General features: G+C 40.6%; 1 protein-coding gene across 1 annotated transcript; it reads right to left on the bottom strand.

Moving 5' to 3' along the window:
* Positions 1–628: 628 nt before the first annotated feature.
* Positions 629–18,384, bottom strand: sv2ba (synaptic vesicle glycoprotein 2Ba). Its single transcript, XM_071488175.1, has 13 exons — positions 18,232–18,384; positions 13,486–14,205; positions 9,892–10,072; positions 7,973–8,124; positions 7,251–7,384; positions 6,676–6,765; positions 5,009–5,122; positions 4,790–4,878; positions 4,327–4,491; positions 4,101–4,234; positions 3,645–3,845; positions 3,333–3,492; positions 629–2,105 (listed from the first exon to the last, which is right to left on the bottom strand). Exons 2-13 carry the CDS (start codon positions 13,961–13,963, stop codon positions 1,922–1,924), a joined length of 2,082 nt encoding a protein of 693 aa, XP_071344276.1. The 5' UTR covers positions 13,964–14,205; positions 18,232–18,384; the 3' UTR covers positions 629–1,921.
* Between the last annotated feature and the right edge of the window lie 5,920 nt (positions 18,385–24,304).

Here is a 24,304-nt window from a genome sequence, read left to right as displayed (position 1 = left end):
GACGAAGAGGAAGTCTGTGCTAATTTATTCTAGGTGAATCAGATCTAGGATGATTTATTTACATGTTTGTTTACATATGTGTCCACGCTAACCATGCCAGGTTTGTTAGCTTAATGTATTAACTAGCTAATTAGCCAGCAAATCAGTCTTGGGTTAGCCTTTGAGGAAGATAATCAGCTCCGCGAACAATGCTAATGGAAGCGGTACGGTCGCACATCTTTATGTATAGTCAGAGGTTCTTTCTGCTATTTTCCTGCAGTCTTTTTGTTCCCGTCTCTGCACGTTCATGAAGTAGATTCATAAAGCCCCAGCATACGCATAGATTTTTCACTTAAGTTGAAACAAGTTCAGCTCTCACGGATGTTTTTCCATGTCAGTCCATGCAAATTGTGTCTTTCCACTGACTTGATAAGCAACCGTTATTAGACAGAACTAGGCTGGCTGTTTTCCCCATTTTCAAGCCTTCATGCCAAACTAAGTTAATGGGCTGCTACTCTTGTTTTTCCCAAAATGTCAAAGCATTTCTAAAAGTCAAATCTGAAACTCTCTAACATTCACAGTATTAACACAACTGTAACTTGTTTCATGTTCAGTGCACATTTTGTATTATTAACCAGGAAAAACTGGATCATGAGCCCTCAGCTTTATTCAAGTCACGATGGAGCTACTATTTTACAACTAATGTACACAGGTCTACAGTATGTACAACAACAAATACAGTATTGGTAATCAGACTATTGTGTTTCAGTAAATTCACAGACATGTGGATAACAACCACACACACACACACACACACAGCTCAGTCATGCCAAAAAAGTAACATGCTCCTTAGAAATCTTGACACGTATTGTCAGAAATGCAGCAGGTTCTGTAAAACAGTTCTTCATCAGAACGTTATAATAAGAGCATCATATCAAAACATCTAGTCTCACAGTTTTGTATCATTCTCTTTTTTAGAAAAAAGACGAAAAAACAATTCAATAAACAAACAGGACAATTCCTTACACTTTGTCATGGCAAGATGTGACAGATAAGACTCTGATTCTACATTATCACCACCTACAGAACACAGCTCTACAGTTAAGGACAGACACGACGTCTCAGAGTTGAAGACAAGACGACAAACAGGAGGAAAATCCAGTCGGCTGCTCAGGTTGGATTTGGATTAAGTGGGGGAAATGAACAGAAGTAGATTTGATAAAAAAAAAAAAAACTCCTACACATAATAAAATGGTCAATCCAGGTTTATGTCTAGAGAGAACAAACCAAGTAATAACGTGCACTAAAGAAGACTATAGACACCACAGGACTGTGCAGAAAATAAAGACTGGGTGGATGAAAGAGGTGTTTTCTCTGAACAACAACACCAGTATTGATGTTGCTGCTGAGCCTCAGCAGTGAATACAACAGGCTTCAAATCCAGTTCAAGTCATGACTACAACTTATATACCTGTCTCCTTTTTTTCAGCAGGGAATGAAATCAAAGCACAACATGGTAACATGAACTACATCACCTTTCAAGTACAGACACATTTTCATCTCATATTAATCTTTCTTTTACACAAACCTCAAACAAAACAAATGTTGCTACACTGTGTGTATGTGTGTGCGTGGAGGGGTGGACAGTAAATGATAAAAAGGAAATGACAAACACTAGCTTCATATGATGTGTCAGAAAAGCTGGGCAGCCTGAGGAGCTTTACAGAGGGAACAGAAAGCAACCACAGGTCCATGTAGGCAACCAAACAGGTTTTCAACATTTTTAATCATATAACCATGACAGACTCATAAACACAGCTAGCACAGTGTGGCCTTTCTCCCTTGTCTTTTCATTTCAGTTTAAGCCGATAACCTTTTCAAAAAGCTTCCCCCCCATAGCTATACTGTGTTTGGGGCCTGGAGGCTGCAGGAGTTTGGCTTTTCAAGACAGGATTTTCTCCCGGGTTTCGGGCAGCTTGAGAGCCACCAGACCTCCGCAGACGAGGGCGGCGAAGGCCAGGAAGATGGGAATGATCTTTGTGATGCCGATGAAGGCTGCAAAGATGAAGCTGGCAATGATGGCTGCAAACTTGCAGATTCCATTCAGGATACCAAACGCTGTCCCTCTGTAGAGTCAGAGGAAAGATATAGAAAGATTACATGCGTATTTTACACGGCCATTTGAAAAATAAATGGGGTAAGAGGTGACTGAAGAATTTAACATTTGCTAAATCCCTGCTTCAAACACTTGTCTTACCCTATGTTAGCAACCATAACTTGACATGGCAGGTTTGTCAAGCTTTGTATTTCTCAATATGCCAAAGTGGTGAGAGTTGGGATGTAGTAAGATTGACACTTGGTATCTAGAGAGTTTCAAGTGCAGCGTCTTTTTTACTGATTTACTTTGACTTGACTTATCTGCTCTAATGTAAATTGCAAATGTTAGCATGTCCGGTTAATTAGCTTAGTAGCTACAGTAGTAATGCTGATGTAGCATTACTTTGGGAGCCAAGCAGCATATCATTGGCCAACTACACTATTTACATTGGAAAAAGAGTCGTTCACTGGGACTGAGCAGTGTTTACCAGTGGGAGCTAGATCAGTACGCAAGATACTGTCGCATGGGCCAAAAATATCCTAAAAGCCTTTTCATTGGTAATGTTATAAGTGAACATCCGAACAGTGCTTTGTCGTAACACAATGAACTATCTGTTAATGCATTTATTTACTGTTATCATACTGTACTGCATGTAATTCTAAGGCTAACTAGTTCTATCCAGCAGTAGAAAACATTTCTTCTCTTTTCCATGTCCTCATCAAGGAGGTTAGATACCGACCTTTTGCTTTTGACTTGATATTGTGATATCATGTTTGTGCATATTTAAGACCTTTATTCACAGGGTTCTAATTTCAAATCATGTAAGCCTGAAAGGAGGCTTTCGACAAACTCGTGGGGCTAACAGTTGCCATTTCAGCCCACAAAACTGGCTGGAAATGAGAAGTCTGCTTTTGTCTACCTCTAGGTGAAATCAAGGGATCGTTGTTCAAAGAAATTAAGAATTTCTTGAAAACTATTTCTTTAAAAACACGGTTTCTAGTGGTAAATCTTTTATCGATGTAAACAGCTAATCTGCTGTACGAAACCGAAAACTTGATAAGTGTGGCAACAATAACTACTGGGGTAGTGACCGGTCATTTGAATATGTTTTGACCTTGGCAGTTATGTTGTATATAGCAGTACCATTTGTACTGTGTCTACAGTATTTGTGCAGGGGTGGAGCTGGATCATTGACTGTAGTGAAGGCTTAGTTGGATGTTTTACTGTAACACAGAGGGATAGAGTTGGACTGTACCTTTTAGAGGAAGGATAGAGTTCCACAGATATGACCTCTAGTCCGTTCCAGGCTGCCACACTGGCGCCATAGAAGAGACACTGCCAACATATTACAGCTCCTTGACTGAAACTTAACAGCAGCAGGAAAGTACAGGCAGACGATGCCAGCATAGAACCACCTGGATAGATAGATAGATAGATAGATAGATAGATAGATAGATAGATAGATAGATTAAGTGATTGATGAAATACTGAAACAGATATTGCAAAAACTACAGAAACTCCCCACCTGCCCGAGTTTACGTATACTGGCATGTTCTCCTGATCTCACCTATTATCCTGATCCTTCCTATCTTGTCCATGAATAATGCAGAGATGATGTTGCCAGGCAACACAGCCAAACTTCCCAGGAAGCTGACCATGTAGATGACTATGTCATTCTCCTCCTGGAAGTTCAGATGACAGCCTTTCTTTGGGTGGAGGAAGGTGGTGTTCTCCATTCGACAGTCTTTAAACTTTTCCTGCCACAGGTCTGGAGAGAACAGTGGGATGTAAGAGGAGGTGATATTCACTGAATATTGGTTCATAGTTCAGGTTTGCTCATCTCAGGAGGATAAACACACTGCAAAGTGTTGCTGCTTTGATGAAGTTGACTGCTTTAGAGTAGTGTTACTGTTTGAATATGTATTTTATACTACTAATGAGTTGAGTTTCTTGAGCTCTGGGCCTTCATGTGACAGCAGAGTAAAAGCACCATTCAAGTATTCCTACCAAATCTGTGAGCTACCTGTGTTATAGAAGACAGTGTTTTTGATGGTGCAGTTCTCAAAGAAGGTGTTGGTTGACTTGACATCCTCAAAGTAGCAGTTCTCAAACAGAGAATCCTCGAACTTCACAGACTTAATCTCAATGTTTGCAAACCTGAATGAAAAGAAAGAAATGAAATGAGTCAGTAGTGAATTGTGACTTTAAAGAGCATGACATGATAGAGGGGCAGTGCCGAGGGAGCGTACTTGTCATGGATGTACTCTCCCTCACGGTGGATCTGGTTGACCAGGGAGAAGTTGAAGTGGAAACGTTCAACCCGTTCCCGGTGGAACACTCTGACCTTGGACTCGTATTCCTCATACTGCATGTACTTGATCATATCAGGGAACCACACACCCAGCCCGTGGTAGCTGATACATAGAAACAAGACATAGAAAATCTGAACACGGAAAACCAAAAATGACCTGCATATAGCAACATAACACTACTGGAGTAAGTGAGAAAATGTGTGTTTTGTTTTTAGTTTGTGCACATCCAATTTTACCAGTGAGACTAAGATAAGCTCTGCTTTGGAGAGGTTTGTAAATCTCCACTGTTTTCTGATAATGCATGATTTGAATGTAAATCTACTAGTAGGGGGATAAATGTATTCTACCAGGTTTTTAAGGCCCATATCTCAGCATGGCTATCCATGTCACGTATTTTTACCTGAAGGCCAAGCAGAACCAGACAATAACCAGGAAGAGGCCTTGCAGTCTGAGCTCTGGAGCTGATAATGACATTATGTTAGCCATCACCTGAAAGAGGGAAAGACAGAAACATGTAATTTCTGCATGAAAACATTGGGGTGATATTTAGTGCGAGATGAGCACCACAAAGTCCCCTTTCTATTCTAACTGTATTTTAGTGTAGGAAGGGTTTGGAGACCTGTTGCAGCATAGTCATGTGTCTGACGGTCCAGCGCTGGAAGGCGGTGCCAGTGTCACTCTGGATCTCTATGAACTCGTCCTCCTGAGTCTGGGGGGTCTTGATGTTGGTCACCTTCACAAACAGACGGGGGTGGGAATATATAATCAAGACTGTCTTCTTCATCATTGTTTATCAGTCTGTCTCACTGAGTGAATTTCATCCCAAAATATAAATTGCATAATTAATAAACATTGTTATATTTCTTATTTAGCATTTGTGTTTTAATTTATTCATTTTGAAGATGATTAAGTGTCAACACCAATTCATCCATTCTTTTGAACAATTTAGACATGGTTCATGATAACTTGTTATATTATATGCTAGAAAGGAAAATGCAGATAATAAAGACTCATTAGCTTTTTTTATTCACCAGCAAATTGCAAGTTGTCTTCATCAGGACATTTCTGTTACATTTCCACCAATATTTAAACATAAGTATTTGTCAGTTATCTTATTTTTCTTTTTCTATTTCTTTTACTATACAACCTGCTGCTCACATGTTCAGTTTTCTAATTTAACCAATTGGATTGCTTAGATAAGTTTTGTGTGTCCTGACAGTGAGCACCTCCATTCAGCTCATTTGGCTTTGTTTAATAGAGCTCAAATGAAACAGATTTTTACCAAAGGTTAAATAAATACCATATACACACATTATAGAGTGCATTACTGAGACATTTATAATATAAGCGACTAATGGACTGTACAATACTGTTATATACAAATGGCACAGAGAATCAATCTTTGACTTAGAAACAAGTTCATATTTGAAAACTTCATAAAGAGCTTTTTCATGTGCTATTTATTTTGTCACTGCAGACATTCATCACAGCAGGACAAGCACAGGTGTAATGAATAACAAGCACAGTGCCCCAGTAAGCTATGACAGTGAGGCAAAATCAGTCACCATCAGTGTTATTAATTACACTTAAGCTATTGATGCTACTGTGTGTCAAAATGCCACCCATATGATGGATGCTCATTTACTGTCATGAGTTACACTTGCTTTGCTCTTCCGTTAATGTTATTAGTGACACCCATGTATTTACTGTTACGTTGAGAATGTGTCATGTGAGGTCTGTACTGTCCATCACAACCACAGTCACAGATCTGGCTGTGTAAACTGGCATTTGAAGTTTTTCTTAAAGGTCCCATATTTTACACGTTTCCTGTGTTTTATTTGAAGTGTATCCATAATAAGATATATTTGTGGTTTTAAGTACCAAAAACAATATCAACGTAATTTTACATCTCCTCTCTCAGGCCTCTCTCTGGAGCTCTAGTAAGAACTGGTCGATGAGCCAATCAGAGGAGCCTGAGTGTCTCGTCTGATTGGCTGGCTAAAAATATAGCAGATTTCTGGTAAAGACTCAAAGGAACCAAATCCTACAAGATTGGATGGTGGGTCCAGCTGGGCAGGGCTTGTGACATCACAAAGTTACAGAAGTCCTAAATGGTTCATTTTAAGGCACAGTCTCTGAGTACATGCTGTGTGCATTTCTCTGTGGACCGAGCACTTTGATATTTTCACAGAATTAGTATAGTGACACCTACACCTGCTTTTTAATCAAAAAAGACATGGACATCTCACTTTATACAATATGGGACCTTTAAGCATGAAGGCTTACAGTGAAAACTCTCTCTGGCTCCCCCTTGGCCTTCCAGTTGGTATCGTGAACTTGTCGCAGGATCATCCAGGCCTCATCATGTCGAGCATTCTGGAAAATAAAGAAAAATCACAAGTTTAGTATAAATTATTTAGTATACTATATATAAGGACAACAATTTTAATTATAGGTCTCAGTTTGATGACTAAAACTTTCCCATATACACTGTGGCCAGATCAGCAGCTGACTAACAATGTTCCCATGAGGTCTGTCTCTTATCAGAGGGAGGCAATGTGTGATAATTTGGGGGTGTGTGATATGAACATGTTGGAGCAGTAACATACAAACACAATACCACATGTGGTTAAAGGTCTGACAATGTCCTGGATGAGAAGCAGGGGTGGGTGGTGTTTTGGTGATGCCTTAGCAGCCCTTCGCTACCTTTGCACAGCAGTGGGATGTTGCTGTGGTGACTGATGACTCAACATTTTTAACAAACAGCAGCTTGATGTTTAATACTGTTCACTGGCATAATGAATATTAGGAAACAGCACTTATATCGACTGGCTTCCATTAAAGGGGTTCCGGTATCTAACCTCCAGGAGGAAACGAGGGCTCTCCGGCATGAAGATGACTCCGATGAGTGCAGCCAGTGCAGGGAAGAGACACACCAGGATAAACAGTCTCCAACTGTGGATCTGGAACTCTGAACCGATGGCAAAGCCCCAGCCTGGAAAACCATGCAGTAAAGAACAAGTTAATATATCAAGAACACAGCTCTCTGGCATGTGTTCAAGTCCAAATTGCAGAATTGGTGTAGTGCAACAAAACACAAAATCATCTTTATTGTATTTTATCACATTTTATATACACAAAACTTGTTTTATGCACCAGTCTCTCTATTGTTGCACAAGTCATTTGCATTTGAGAGATTACATTGATTAAAAAGTTGACAGTAAACTTTGTTTGGAGTCCTTTAAAATTATTTTGCTGGTCCTGATGCTGCCAAGACATTCAGTTGTTTTAATGTGAATTATTCATCTTTAGCAAGTAACAGCTGTGATTACATCTTACAGTGAGGGATATATTCAACACAAAGAGGAGCTACAAACATAATTTAGCCATATGCTGGTGCACATGCAGACAAGAAAAAAGTCCTAAATTTCACAGTGCCCCTGCAGTCATTTGAATTTTAATAACAAGTCAAATAAACATCATATTATCACTGTCTTCATAGTGTATTTGAATGTTTGTGTGCCTTTGTACATGTACTGCATGTGCATGTGTTAGTCAGCATGATTGTGTGTGCGAGTGTTACCATAGTGAGGGATGATTCCCCAGGCAGTGAAGGAGGCGTACAGGCCTCCCAGCATCCAGAACATGCAGAGCCAGCTCAGATGTTCTCCACGTTTATCCATCTGCAGGAACTCGGTGAAATAGGTGTACACTATGGGGATGGAGCCGCCAATTCTGGAGGAGGAATCACAAGACGTCCTCAAAAAACTATTCTTTTCTTTTATCAAAGAGATTGTCCATCATTTTCTGAGGATTTAAAGAAACATTTACTGTGACCGTTCCAATATACTGATTCATTTTATATAAAGAAATAATAAAGATAATGATAATAAGATAATAAAGAAAATGCTTTGGTGGTCAGTTTGTTCAGAGAGATCTCAGTATGAAGCCACAACTGACCAGGCCAGAAGATGAAGTTGATGATGTGGTAAAAACTGGGAAAATAATGACTCAGAAGTTGTTCTTATGAGAAAGTTTAATGGCTGGAGCCTGTTGACAGAGAGGTCTCAGCAGTTGGTCTTGGTTGGTTCAGAGTATCACAATAACAGTATCACTTTTTTATTTTAAGACAATGATTCACCCTTTGTGTCAGTGCTACTTCTTTTACTCTTCTTCTTGTATTGTAATAGATTTGATGTGATATGGAAGAGATTAAAACTGGTTTAAAAAGAATTTTTAAAAAACCATTTACCATACATTCGGCAGAGAAATGACATTTGAGGAGCTGAAAAACTCTTAGTAATACCACTACAATGTGTTTAACATCAAGACAATGGTTGGCTTTTAGCAGATTTCTCTATTTTTCATTGTGATGATTAATATTCTTAACTGGGGATGTTTTGTGAAGCCAGCAAAAAGGGTGCCTTTCCTCTGCAGATCCGAGCGTTAATGACTAGCATGGGGCTCATTATCACTGTGAATCAGCAACAGCTGAACATTTTATTACAGTGACCTTGTATTCTTTTGACTTAGCAAAAAGCTCCAACATCAATATTGCAGGTCTGGGTACATTGGGGCTGCAGTCATTATCAAAAGAAATGTGTCTTTGAAAATTGCAAAAAGCAATCTGTGAACAGCAAAAGCTTCACCCCAAGGTGCTGGCGACAGCAGGAATACAGCAATAAAACTCAAATTAAAAACAAGCAAAGATCATTGTTCTCTTATTTTAATTAGTGCAATAAAGAAACGCTCTGGTAAAGTAAATAAACAAATTTCCCCTCGTACAGTATCTTTGAGTTGGTATTAACGGTGAGTGACTGCGTGGTGGTGTATGCCAACATGCAGCACATGGCTGCATAGTGGTAAGTTTTTATTATGCATCTATTCTACACTAAACTGATTATTTTACCTGCATAGTGCCACAAACTTAATCTCAGTCAGGTCCATTGAGACACAAATAATGATTTTGCTTTTGAACAGGATAACAATGAGATTCAATGAATAACCTAATATAGCCCACTAATACAGAGCCAGCTTGTTATGAAGCACTGAGCAACATGACTAGTATAATATTATAGTTCTAGGCTACAGGCTTTAACCCTGTAGGTACTGCACATGTGTAACAGTAAAGCAAAAATAAACATCTTTTGTTGGGCTGAAAGCTGTGCAGTAATCATGTGCCTGGGATCAGTCTGACAAGTTTTTAGAATTCTTCTAAAAAAAGAAATAAAATGTAAATGTGTGATATTAATGAGGAAAATACAAGTAAGCCAGCTGGTGTGTTTCAATTATGTCCTGTCTCTCTCCATAAAGCTGAAACCTCTTCAGTGTCTGGAATCTTATTTTGGAACAAATATCAAGTACAAATACAGGGATGTGCTCTGCCCCCCTAAATGTTACAGATGTACTTATTTCCACTAAAAGCATTATTTGTGGAGGTGCTCTGCCAGGTGGTCATTTGTTTAAACAAGGGCTGGAAATGTAAATGTGAAGGCGTCTCACCCAAAGCCCGAGCAGAACCTGAAGAAGAGGAAGAAGCCATAGCCCTGAGCGAAGCAAGACAGGAAGGAGAAGACCAGGTCGATAGTCAGTACGTAGATCAGACACTTCCTCCTCCCCATCTTGTCGCACAGACCCCCCCACACCAACGCCCCCACCATCATGGCCACATACACCAGCAGACCTGCAAATACACACATACACATACACACAAACAGTGACACACTTGGAGGGATTTGGTACACTTACAATTCAGTTCTGTGTTTTACATAACTGCATAATACACTGAAACAAACAGTGAGGATACACAGGTACACACATTTACATACATATGCATACACACAAATGTCTCAGAAATGAATGGTTATTGTAGATATAGAATTTTTTTTTTAAAGGCCAATACTGCTGTTTTCCACAAGGGGGCTCCCTTTACACTTGTATGAACATAGAGGACCAGACAAATCACAACTTCCTGTTGTTTGCTCTGATTTTCAAATATTCATAATGACACACCAACACTGATAAGAGCATCCCAGAAATCTGAGAGAATAAAGGTCATCGTGATTTTACAGAGCCAAACTCATCTTCCATATGGTTAAATCTGCTTTCTGCTTTGTTCAGATGTGATCAGTGTTGTCTTTGCTTTCAAAGAATTTTAGTTTATTGTTCTTGTGATGAAATGTTTGATCCCTGCAAAGCTCACTTTTCCCTTCATTTTCCCTGTAGTTTCCCACTCTGGGTGCCAGCACTCTAGAGTCTGTCCCAGCATGCAGTTTGACAGGTAGCCTAGTCTTCTATTTCTTTTTGTTGTAACGCAACAACCCGTAACAGTGACCAACTGTGCCGCCCATTACTGCACCAAGGAGACAATAAAGATTATGTTCTTCCCTTTTATGTCTCTGGGGAGAGTAATGCGCTCTCTCCAGCTGTTGGTGTAAGGTCTGAAACCCACAACCTCAGCCATCCTCTCCACCGTGTTGTTTAAACCTTCAGACCCATACCTCCTGCCTCCTCTGTGTTTTTACTACACACAGCCCTAATTACAGTGGGACTAAGCAGCTTAACGGCACGTGGAGCCATAGTGTGCACCTTCCCCGTGGATTACTAGACTATCCAAATGCTCTGGTGCTCCACACGGCAAGCTGCACATCACGAACTCATTCAACAAGAGACCGCGCAGGGCACCGGGAGACTCAATCAAGAGTCAAGGCTAACATGACTGTGACAATATCATTGCTCTCCTGGAGCCAGTTGCACCAGCTGTTAGTGAGTTCAAACTTAGCCTCATTATATCACATGTGTTTATAGTGAGTGGGAATTTTACACATCACAAAATTAAAGCAGGCGTTGCACAAACTGGTGTTGATATTTACAGCCGGGTAAGACTGTTGTGTTGCACACATCTGACCTGACGATTCTAAATGTTGCAACCTGGGAATATTTCAAATGTAAAAAGCTTTATACCAATAGATCAGTTGATGGCAGTTACCTTAGCATAATCAGATATTTCAATCATTCAAAAGAACATGAATACAACTAACAGTAACATCACTCCTGCATTTTTTTGGTCAGTACATCATCTTTCAGTTTTAATAGTGCGATCTGATTCAGTAAACTGAAACGAGCTAGTAGTTAAAAGGACCTTAGAGAGGCCTTTTCACACACGTGTATTTTACATGTCGTACAACAGTTACAACAGTCTGTTTGAAGTAAATAGAAAAAGAACGAGATAACTTGCATGAGCTGTGAAGCTGTTACGGCTTTAACAGCACAAAAACAAGTGCTGAGCACCAAAGATATTCTGAATAAACATCTTCATTGTAGGAAGCAGACATCATAAAACCTCCTCATAATTTATGCATGACCTTTTTAATTGCAGTTTGGGTTTTATTCCAGAAATGCATTAGCTGCAGTGCACAACTGTCAAATTCATTGAGATGATTGGTGGATAAATCTCTGCAACAAGATCAAGCCGGTGTTCTCTTCCTTGTCTCCAGCATTGTGTCTCCCACTATAAACCTCGTATTTTCACTCACCATAGATTACACAATAAAACCACTTTTAAAGGTAAGTGCACCAATCATCCTCCTCCTTTTAACAATAGGTTTGGAAGTCTATCTGCTATCCAAGACAAAGGTTAAGATAAAACGCATTGCTGCTCCCGCGTGTCTGCGGCACAGAGCATGAGCATGAATCAAACAGCATCATTCTGCAGATCTATTTCATATTCTCAGCCAATGATCTGTGCTCCCCACCCGCTCTGCACAAACAGACGCTGTGATTTCATTTTCGCCAGGGCCTTCCTCCTGCTACCACAGCCTGTCAGAGGCCTGAAGCGTATCTGACAGCTCTGCACCGGGCGCTGCAGGCCGCCGGGCTCTCTGACTGCTGCAACATGCTCCATATTAGCCTGGGAACACACACTGAATACAATCACCACCGGGTTCCTCATCAATCTCTTGCAATGCTTCATCCCAGGAGCCTGTTGTTAAAATGAAATGAGCGATGTGCAATCTGCCACGTCGTCTGGCTACACACGAGGCCTGGGAAATAAGGTGAGAGGCTTTAATTTGCAGTTTAGATGTCTGCACAGAAAGTGAAGAACAGACGTTATAAAGGTACATTTCCCAGTGAGTCATGTCTGTGCTGCATACAAATTTCAGCATGTTTTTGGGGTGTTTACTTTTGTGGTAGAATATTTAGGAGCAGGTGAAGCTAACATGTAATGGGAACAAAGGAAACTCTCCCCTTATTGCATGATATATTCAGACAAAAAAATAAGCAGGTGCCCTTATCTGGTATCTAACTTAATTAAAGACCTAACATGTGGTGTTGCGTCCCTCAAGCCACCTTCCAGACACTTGAAGTACCAATGCCAAAGCTCAATGAAGCTCATCTGATGGCCAACAGTAGAGCCATTCTTTATCAGGACACACAGTTGTTCTTTATTTTTACATTTGCCCAGAAGGATCCAAGCCTTTTTTTCCTAATTAATCCCAGTGGCTGGGGGAAGTAGTGGTCTGCAACTATTTGCCATCATGAGCCAAACATATGCAGGCTTTTCTTCCAGCCAATTCACAACAGCGGATCATTTCAATGATGATTTCCTCCTCTCTGGGTAGAGTGGAGCGCTTCAGCAGATGATAGTAATTAGCTGCTCTTGTAGGTTTCCAAAAGGCTGTATATCTGTCCTCTCTGTATATCTGTGTGTGCTAAATCAGTCATGCTAGCTGCACGGCAGTGTTGGCCTATCACTCAGTACATCTTTGATCCAGACTGAAATATCTCAGCAGCTGTGGATCAGCTGGAAGAACTCTGGTGATCCTTTGACTTTTTCTCTTGCGGCATCATCACTTCAAAGTTTTAATTTGTCCAGTCCTAACTCATGACTCTCCCTTCAGCCTGAGCTGCGTCGCCCTCCTCTGTGTAATCCTGGAAATTATTTTTCATGAACCAAATTCTTTTCAAATCATGTTTTTTTTTTTTTCATTTTGGACTGAAAACTGTGAAAGCTTTCAGCACATACACCCAGCAGAAACCTCTCCTCACATCAGTGACCTCAGTTTTTCCACCCCACCCACCTTTGCTGTCACTTACCCAGCAACCCTTTGTCGGCGTTGGATATGCACATGTCCTTCTCAGCACTGGGCAGGACGAACCCCACCACGAAGCCATCCACTCCATCAGCCATTAGGGCCAGGCCCAGCACGAAGAACAGCATCCACTGGAAGCGCCCATGGCCACAGTCCTCCATGATGCTCTCATACTGCTCTGGCAGGTTATCTTCCTCCTCTTCCTGCTGGGCAGCCAGACGGGCTTTCCTCCTGGCCTCCATCCGAGCTGCCCGTCGTGCCTCCTTGATCTCGTCAGGGTGGGGGACGCCCTGGTACTCCCCTTCATACATCTGATCATCGTCATCTGCCCCTTCAGTGGCATCGCTAGCAGCATCCTCCTCCTGCGGAGGGTAGTCTGTCTGGTAAGGGTAGCCGTCCTGACCTCCTCCATCCTGGGTGTAGGTGTATTCTCCGCCCTCTGTCATCTGCTGGTTCACGTTATTCTGATAGGGGTCATCCATGGCTCCTGCTGCGTGTACGGGAAGCAGGACTGACTTTGCCTTGTAGCCGTTGTATGCTGAAGAGGCTCAAGTCGTCAGCTATAATGGCATAATCCTCCCAGGAGCTGTGAGTTGCTCTTGATGTTCTAGGTGTCAAAGGGGACCTGCAGATTTTCTGTAGTGGGAGTCTAGGTCACGGGTTTAAGGCCTCAGCAGCAGAGTTGAATTATCTTTCTTGATGTGCACAGTGCTGCATGCTGAACCTGAAACACAATTAACAACACACATCACAGATTGTCTGTCAGCATAACAGCAAAGAAGAACACACATTGCTATGCAACACTGCCTATTAGGACGGCTTGTGAGCGACCTGCTGAGTGAAGTCACACTTCCGAGTTTTGACCATCAAATGAGGACAGAGTCATTTTTTTTTCATTTAATTCCCACTGTTTGCATTGATTGTTTTTACCCGGCCTTTTCTCACTCTGCTTTAGTTCCCTCTCCTATAAATGGATCCTATTTGGTATTATTTATCACTGCTTGTAAAGCAATTTAAGTTCTAAATAAGCCCCAGAAATGATTCTAGTCAGAAGTGAAAAGTGTTATTGGGCAGGAGGAAGCAGTTCAGGACTCCCAGTCTCCCCTGCAGGCTGCTTGTCCTTCCACACAACCAGATAATCTCATCGTCTGCCCGCTCAAACGCTCTGACGCCATTTTGATCCATCACACAGCACACACACTGCAGCAATGACACATTCAAATCTCTCTTGATTTTTATAGTGACCAAAGGCCAGAACCACCAATAGGAACACAATAACACAAGTTGCATTGCATTTGAAGAATCTTGCTGCCTGTGACAGGCATCACTGTTGGGAAAACATTCTTACAAAATTAAGCACTGGTTAGCCTGAGGCTGGATCCTCTGTAATTTAGAGATAGCAAATAATGCTGTATTGACGTCAGACAACCAAGCTGTGTAGCTGAATGCTAAATGCAGCACACAGCTCATGAGAAATTGACTAATTTCAAAGACACAAAAGTGTAACATAACTCAAACCTTTATTTAACCTTCGTGTGTCCAACTGTGTGCTTCTTTAGTTTCACTCACACTGGGGGGTTTCCTGTGGTCCTCAGTGCCTTGTTCAGGCCATGTCACTTTTACAGCAGAAAATGCAGAGTGATGGTAAAAGTAGTAGTACTGAAGTAGCCATAACGACAGTAGCACAAGTCCCTCATCTGACTCAGTAATGTCAGTTACCTGTCTAACTCTAACCATAAACTACTGGTCATACAAGACCAAGTAACACTGTAGCAGTATAACCTCCAAGTGTATTACGATGACAGAGGGTGTGTTTTATAGCTTTTATAGCTTGAATAATTATAGCTTTAAAATTGTAAGTTCTGTAACTTCTTCCGTCAAAAGTTATGTTGTCTTGCTTTCAAAACAAGAATGTTGTGGAAAATGAATTGAGGAATCTAAAACCTTACTGGTACAGTGTGTTGCACTTAAGATCTAGATCCCTTATGACACCAAACAGGAAGAATGAGCTCTTTCTCCTAAACAAGCCAGAGCTGAAGCCTGTAGCATGTATTGCATATTTTGGAACAAATGAAATGCTGATGTGTAAAATAAATAAATAAATAAATAAAAATCCAACATGCATATTCTTTTCGGTAAAACAACACAGAGCCAAAATTCCCTTTACAACAGGAGGTAACAGGATTTTTTGGGGCGAGATGGAATCTCATTTTTGAGAAGTGCTTGTGCCAATATTGGTTATATCACTGTGTGAGAATTACTTTTCAATTTCTCTCCTTTTTTTGGGAACATGTAAAATAGGTGGTTTTGAAATTTAAATCAGGGCTTTGCTTCCAGCAAATGCTTGGTTTAATCAGCCATTTAGTGAGCTATGGTACCAAATGGCTTCAGACTGAATGTCTGTACAAGTGCATTTTACTTCAAATTACATATTTAAATGTTCTTCAGAAGTACTGTTATTTTTTAAAAATCTGATGGTATTTTGCACCAGATTTCAAAACCTTATTGTGAAGCTACTTACAAATATTTGCACATTCAGGTTTTCTTCCAAAATCCAGTTGTTTGAGGTGTCACCTTCCTCACTGGTTATCACTTGTTACATGTGTACTGCTGGCTCGATCCAGACACAGTTGCAATCTTATTATCCGACACTGGTTGGTTTAGTTTGGGTTGGTCTGTTCTGTTCTGGTTTGGAGCCAGGATGACGAACACTGTAATTTAATCCAGATTAAGACTGCAGATTCATTTTGCCCTTGTTGCCTCATATTATTGTTTCATCACGAAACTCACAGAGGTGGCTGATAGCAGCGGCAGTGGATTATGGAGTCTGGATTGAAGCACTGAAATGTACTTGCTGCTCTTGGATATTGTACTTTAGAAATCCCATTGCCAGTGTTACAATGTATGCATGAATCTGTTTCGTTGCCAGGAGTAATGAAAGGAATTGCAGCGCCAAGATATGATGTGATTTTTTTTTTTTGTTTTTTTTTTTCATTTGTTGTTTTCTTCAGTAACATGAATAAAACATGAACAGTTCAGGAGTGAAAGTGAGTGGATGGATGCTCAGTCTGGTTGAGGAAAGTGGCGTTGCTTTCATCATCCTGCTGCAGCTCCTTTACTCACACAGCTGGCGCTTACATAATAGTTGGACCGCCTGTACTCACCCTTTTCCCCTCTGTCTCCCTCCCTCTCTCTAACTTATTGATCTGTATATCTGTTTATGAATGTATCCACTTGACCAACCCCTTACACCTAACACACACACACACACACACACTAATTCAGATGTCAAATCAGCAATTTATGCGTGTGCAGAGTTTGAATAGGTCATGTTCTGCCTTCCTCTGAGGGTGTCTCGGCGTTGAAAAGTTAAACAGCTCCTTTGAATCATGAAAATCAATGGGAGACTGAGGTTTGACAGGAGGCAGAGAGGTCACCACATAATTTACAGAAAGCTAATTCAATCTTGCAACTGACCTTTTACTGTTCAGATCATTTATTAGTTTGACTCAGCCAAACTATGTCGTCTTCGCTTCATCAGTTTCTGGAGTTTGTACTGCAGAGAGCCATACTCATGTGGAGTTACATATTAATGCTGTGATGATGGACTTTTAGCTGTACACACACAAAGACATAGGGTAGATACACCAGTAAAGCTGCTCTGTGGTCAGAAGTTTAATACTTTTTCCAGTTACAAGTTGCCCAGTGCAACCACAGCTGTGACCCATCAGCTGATTTACTTCATCTTACAGTACGTATGTGAGGAGATAATACAATGGTGCACTACCACCCGAACAGTTACCAAAATTGCGCATGACGTCATCAGTAGAACTGTATGACCAGATTTCCTCAGTAAGTGTTGCTTGGCCAGGTAAAAAAATGGCTGAGCTCCTCTACCGGTTTGCACCACCAGCATTCTATTAATCAACAGGGCTCTGACTCTCATCAGGCCACCGATTTTACAAAAACATTCACTGTTTCTTTGGATGAAAGCATCAGATGGCATCTATTACATGTAATAAATCTGTGGGTGAAATAAGTCGACCATCAAAGCAGCGAGTTCAGTCTAATCTCAGCTCCTCTGTGACCTCGAAAGGTCAAAGAACAATCCTGTGTGATTTCTGGGGACGACCTGTCTGCTAACCTGTCAGATACATTTATTAGCAACCACTTTCTGCAGAGACCACTGCCACTGGGCCAGTTATGGAGCGGGCATTAGTATTCTGGGGCTTATCAGATATGTCACTTATGATATTCTCATATCCATATTCATTCCATAAAAAATGCTGCATTGAATAGATCCTGATAGCAGAGATACTGGATTCCTGCTCCATGCAGGGGAATATATTCAGCAGGGTATGAGAGTATCTTTTTTATTTTTTTTACACACCAGCTTTGATAAAAAGCTGCAGAATCTGACAAATGTTAAAATGTGCTGCAAAATATCTAAAGATCTTTTGAAAAAGAAAAGCTGGCTGACTTAAAACTGACCAAATGAGAATCTATTAATGGACTGGAACTTCTCAGTGTAGGTATTTGGATTTTTCTGTGTAGATGGTAATGTTGATGGCTGGAAATGAACTGTTGCCACATGTTGATGCTGCTGCAACAAATAAAACTTGAAAAAAATAAATCATAGCTCTGCAGGATTTTTTGTGATTATCTCTCACTTCTTCACTAATTTGTTTGACAAAACAACCAACTAAATAGCACAATGCAGCAAACATGAAAGCGCGAAAAGATGTCTTACCATAGATGGCATTCCCTTAATATGAAAATGTCTTCAGGAAAAAAAAACAAACAAACCAAACATAAATAAAAAAAATTGCTAAAGTCCAAGTAGCATTTTCACATATCCAAAGCCTACATGTCAGTTTATCCTGAGGCCGTGCTGCAGCCAAGCCTGAGGGATTAGGATCCAACCTCACGACCCCCCCTCTACCACACACACACCACACCACACCTCCCTTACCAGGGCTCATCCTCACAGGAAACTCCCCGGAAGTAAACCCCCCACATCTGGGACCCAATGGTATAGTCCTGAAGGTTTAAATAGCAACAGGCTGCACTGACACTGGGTGTAAACTGTGTAGATACTCCGCAGGGTTTTTTGAAACACTCTTGATCTCTGAAAAGGGCCCTCCACTCCACACAGACTCAGAGGTTAGCTGCCCTGTGTTTCTGTGCGTGTGTGTGTGTCTGTGTTTTTGCTCAAGGACACTTCAGCGGGGCAGATGCTTGTTGTCATGGAGACTTGAAACTGGGCCTTTAGTGGTCTGCATTGGGAAGAGATCCCCAAGACTGTGCACGGCTTAGATTCCATTTAAACACCAGGTGGTTTAACTATCCACATCATCCCTGTAGTGGACTGTAACGGCATATTTGGATAATGGTTGTCTATATTTACACCAACCAGGATGAGCCCTTTTGGCCCATAAACAGAAGAGTACATTGCTTCAGAAGCTGTATGTCCTGTTCAAGTGTCCTTGAGTGAGACATTGACTCGCTACAGTAGCTGCTCATCCATCCAGCCAGTCGCTCTGGATAAGCATCAGCAAAAATGGCTAAAATATTCCTCTTCCCTCGAAGCAGGAAGGGAGGACTGGTGGTTTTATTTCTTTGGGTGGGGAGGAGTGCGGAGGTGATTATGGATGTGTCTGAGTGGCACCTACTGCTGGAGATGGCTAATCATAGCTCTCCTGCACCACATATCATTCCTGTGGTTTACATACAGAAAATATACAGAATCTGAGGCAGGGAAGGACAGGCGCCACAGAGGGAACAGCAGTCATGACTGGATGATGTGGTGGATTGATGCCAGGCGTTTCCCAAACGATGGTACATTATATAATATATTATATAATATAAAATTTACAAGTATTAATTGAAATGACATCTCTCTCTCTCTCTCTCTCTCTCTCTCTGTCTCTCTCTCTCACTATATATTTATATGTATATATATATATATATATATATATATATATATATATATATATATATATATATATATATATATATATATATATAAACAAAAAGATATTCATTTAAGATGAAGGGAAAATAAGAGACATGCTGGATCGGGGGTTATTTGACATTAAAAAAATAACTCAAATTAAAAATTTTCTTTTGATTCACTAATTGATAAATTGTGTCAAATCTAGATGTAATTAGCCAACAGTACCCAGTTTGCATATAAAATAGACATCTCATTCTTCAGCTTTCCTGCTCTAATAATCATCTAGTAATCTTTCAGACTTGTGACCCCATATGGGGTCTCCTCCCCTAGGTTGGGAACAACCACTCAACAGGACCTACCTGCTCAGCATGCCAGATAATGAAACATGAATATTAACTGTCATGTAAGTCAGCAGGCAGCAGAGCTGATCATTAGATCCAACTAATTCTCATTTTCAGACATGTGTACTGATGCTCCTTTACACTTCTGCCATTTTATATAAATTATTAAACAATTACAATGAATTCTATAGTAAGTAGTAATATAATCATATAAAAATAATACTGGGGTGCTATTTATGTCAGGTGCAATTTACTATTGCTTGGTCCCCACATTGTATGTTGCACAGTGGAAACATTTTAATCCAATATACAGTAAAATATAACTTTATTATTATACTGTTATTAGTATAATTGTCAGTAAATTGATAACACTATAAACTGACATTATATAGAAAATACTAAAGGATTTTGTCTCATTAAACAACTTCTTCATTCATTACAGCAGCCAGTCTGCCGATTCACACACCCCCACCCAGCAGACATGGTATAGCCCGCTATGGGACATCATTATAGAGAGTAGATGTCTTGCATAGAGGCAAAGCTCTCTAATCCGAAGGCCAGATAATTCAAGTGCAAAGAGGATTAGCTCCACCCCAGAAGAGCCATTGGCTAAATTTAGCCCCCATAGTCTCTGTCTTCACCAGTCTCCATTTGACCCCTCCTCCAAGCCCCGCCTATGACTCCCTTTACCCATCCATCCAGGCACGCTCTCCACCAATCACATCCCGCACTTCACCATTACTCCGTCATGACATTGTCGGACCTCTCCAGACGAATAATCCAGTATTTAGGCCCAACAGCCAGCTCCTGTGTACATGACACAGAGTAAAAATCACATCACTGGGAGAGCATCTTGAAGTGATCACATAGACGTTTGTTTTTCCGAGAGGGAAAGTTAGATTTGTGGCTGCTAGCATGCTATTCTCCCTTATGTGTCTGCCCTTCATCTGCAGAGCTCTTTCGTCCTCTGGCGAACACACTGGGATTATAGTTGATGGTGCCGGCCCCCCTGCACAATCCCTGTGATGGCAAGCAAACTGCATCGCAGAGACGTCTCATGCAAACATCCAGGAAATTAATAGCTTTCAGGGGGAGGATTCTGGGAAAGAGTGATAAACCCGCTCCCTGTGTCCCTGTGGTTCCTGGTTTAACTTGAAACCTCTGTTTGCTACTTAGCTTCATTATTTTGCTCCAGTGAATTCCATGATGAGTCCAGACTCCAGGGTCATAGGGATGTTTGTTTCTGTTTGTCTCTGATACTTGACATCCTCACTGCCAGCTGCTTGGTGATGATCTGGGACTGAAAGCTTATTCCACAGAGTCAGTGAAACACACGTTATTTGGAATATAATATGCGTTGTGTTGACTTGGGTTAAGGAAATCATTTACTTTGGCTTCTATTCTTGTCTAACATGAACACTTGATAAATGTCGATGTTGTTTCCTTTCAGTTAGATTTTGTTTGAAAATATCGTTCATAAGCCCCTCAGGGTTTCTGTATCACCAACTCTCTTTCCTTTTTAAGTGCCTCATCCTTTGTATGAAGGAAGAAAATAACTTTGAGATAACAAGGAAGAGAAGATGCAACAAAAAAACCCTGCTGGTGCAATTACTGCTACATAGTTGTGTGCTATTTTTCCTCTACTAACTGGCCCTTAGAGGAATCAGTGTCATATTTTTTTGGGTGTGGATATTATTTCAAAAACACTTGTGGAAACTCTCGGAGCCACCCGTGAAGTTTTGTTATTGCTCATTTTCCCTCCTATTCTTGTCTATCCAATGTCCAGTGTGCATGGGGTAAAATGTTAAAAATCAGACACCGGTGTGCCCAGGTGGCTCACCTGGTAAGTTGCATACCCCTAAGGCTCAGTCCTTAGTACAGTGCCCCCTGATTTGAACCCGGCCCAGACCTTTTGCTGCATGTCATCCCCCAACTTTCCTGTCCCTATAACATTAAAGGCAAAAAATTGTCACCCTCTCCAATGCCACAAAATATAATCCAAATGATAGATTTAGAGTAAGTGATTAATTCTCTGAATGCGTCCTCTGCAATGCAGAGATGGTAATATATGAAAAGAATGATTCTTCTCTCCCACACTGGATTAATATTGTTTTATAGAGTATATTTAAATCACCAGACTGATGTCATTACATAGAAATATTCAGACAGATAAAGTCTGAGAGTATGTGTCAGCAACAATACATCAGACCCTCCCTGGTTATTTCTCCAACTGTGCTTCTTTGAATTATGTGTATGGAGTCACCGTGCCTTCACTCCTCACTCTTGTGCCTAATTAAAGAGGAGAGATCTGCCAAAGGTAATCTGCTGGGCTTTAGTGAATGGAGGTGGGATGTAGAAGTGGGTGGGAGGCAGCGTGGGTCCAACCTCCCCAATCCTTCTCACCGGATTGGATGTGGCAGCTTGGCTTAAGTCACCTGACCTGCTCTCTGGCGTGTGCCCAAGACTGAACGTGCTGACAAATACACTACAAGCAAGGATACATGTAGACTTAGACAAAGATGCAGAGATTGGTAAACTTTGTCCTAAAATCAGACATTGTAACGCAGATGGAAATCTCATTTTAATCACAGTATAACTACAATGAAAATCATTCGTGCACGACATTGCTGGGTTTGAAAATGTTATTTTACCATTCAGGAAGATTAGTGGAACACACACACACACACACACACACACACACACACACACACACACACACACACACACACACACACAGAGGTTGTGTGACAGTGACTTGTTTGTGGTGTGTTTAGACTCCACAAATCCCAGCTGATGGGATCAGCTGGACTTACTGACCCAGCACCACAGACACTGACATCTTGTGGAAACGACAGGGACTGAAATGATTAAGTGCTGTTAATTACAAAAACGTGACTGATTTATCTCACAGAGATTTGAAGAAAAATGAAAGGTCACTTGCTTTCTGCCTTTGTCTCTTCCTGGAAATGTTTTTACTTTATTCAATTCATTCAATTCAATTAAAGAAACTTTATTTTTCACCAGGGGCCAATTTAAAGGGCACATAGAGTAGACATTAGAGAAGGCTAGCTCCATGGTACAACTCAGAAACACAAGCTTTAAAGCAAAGTTCAAGGAAGCTAGAAAGGAAGTGGCGTTCTTCTAACCTGGAAGAATCTCTAAAGGCCTGGAAAGACAGCCTATTGGCATATAAAAAAAGTCTCCGTAAAGCCAGAACCTTGTATTATTCATCATTGATAGAAGAAAACAAGAATAATCCCAGGTTTCTGTTCAGTGCTGTAGCCAGGCTGACAGACAGCTACAGCTCTGTTGATCCATCTATTCCTTTAGCCCTCAAACTGTTGAAATGAGCTCAGAGAGATCTACAGGAGAGAAACAGTCAAAATATAAACCAGTTACAGTTGACTCTGAGGCTGCTGAACTGGACAGTACATCTGAGCCAGCTGTGGGGAGGAGATGGTGAATTTTTTCTCTAACAGAGACAATTTTATCTGTAAAGAAGCTCATAAAGTCATTACAACTGAGGGCTAAAGGAATAGATGGATGCATTTGATAAGAAGGTATACAATTAGCGGGTTACATTTAAGGATAAGGATTAAAATGTTTCTGTATTTTTCTTACTGACAATAAATTCCATAAATTACTCTCAATACTTTATGATTGGCTCATACTAAAGATGATAAATATCAAGTTTCAGGTTTAAAAAAGGCAAAGTAATTCCCTAAAACAGCTGAGCATTATGGTGTGTGGAGTAAATGGTCCAGTTGTTGGGGACTATTTTCAGCTGTGGATGAATACACATTTAGTGCTCTTATAGTGCCTCTTTGTAGTTAACGAACATGTCATCCAGTGCAACACTGTGGCTCACAGATGTGATTTTAATAGTTTTTGAACAACAATGGAAACAATAAGCTTCTTAATGCGATCAATTCATTGTTGGTTTTGGTGTTTTCATTTGTCGACAATAACAAATGAAGGCTATCACTAGATTGATCCTTTTACAAGAACACACACACACATTGGCCGTGGGATGGCAATGCTGGATGTTGCTCAATTCAAACGGCTGAATGACAGCAGCATGATTGGTATATTGTTATCTGTGCAATTACACCACATGGTATAATTCAGAGGTACATTCTGATATGCTGAGATACTTTTACAAGCTGAGATGAAAAAAAAAACAGAGCTGATGTAAAAATCACACACCAGAGACAATTTAAAGTGGACAGTTACAGAGTTACAGAATTGGTATTAAATACCCTGAGACGTGTTGTACCTGTAGGCTTAGCATGCAAAAAGCTCTGCTAAAACAAATGGTGGGTGGTAGTTGAATGAACTGTGTTGCCAAGACTACACTCAGCTTCAGCCCAGAGGAGGATTTCAGAGATCTTCTTGATCTTGTCAGAAGGCCAGAGACAAAATGTCATAACTTTATTTTCTGAACATCTGTCAAATTTGCCAAAATAATAATGGACAGAAACTTTAAAGCAAAACATAAATAGATGGCTAACAAATGACTGTGTGTA

Source organism: Trachinotus anak, unplaced genomic scaffold, assembly GCF_046630095.1.
Source record: "Trachinotus anak isolate AG129_WGS33_773 ecotype Australia unplaced genomic scaffold, CSIRO_AGI_Tana_v1 ptg000011l, whole genome shotgun sequence".
In the NCBI taxonomy this organism is placed as follows: domain Eukaryota; kingdom Metazoa; phylum Chordata; class Actinopteri; order Carangiformes; family Carangidae; genus Trachinotus; species Trachinotus anak.
Note: the sequence above shows the minus strand (reverse complement) of the source record. Positions and strands in the feature narration are given on the sequence as shown.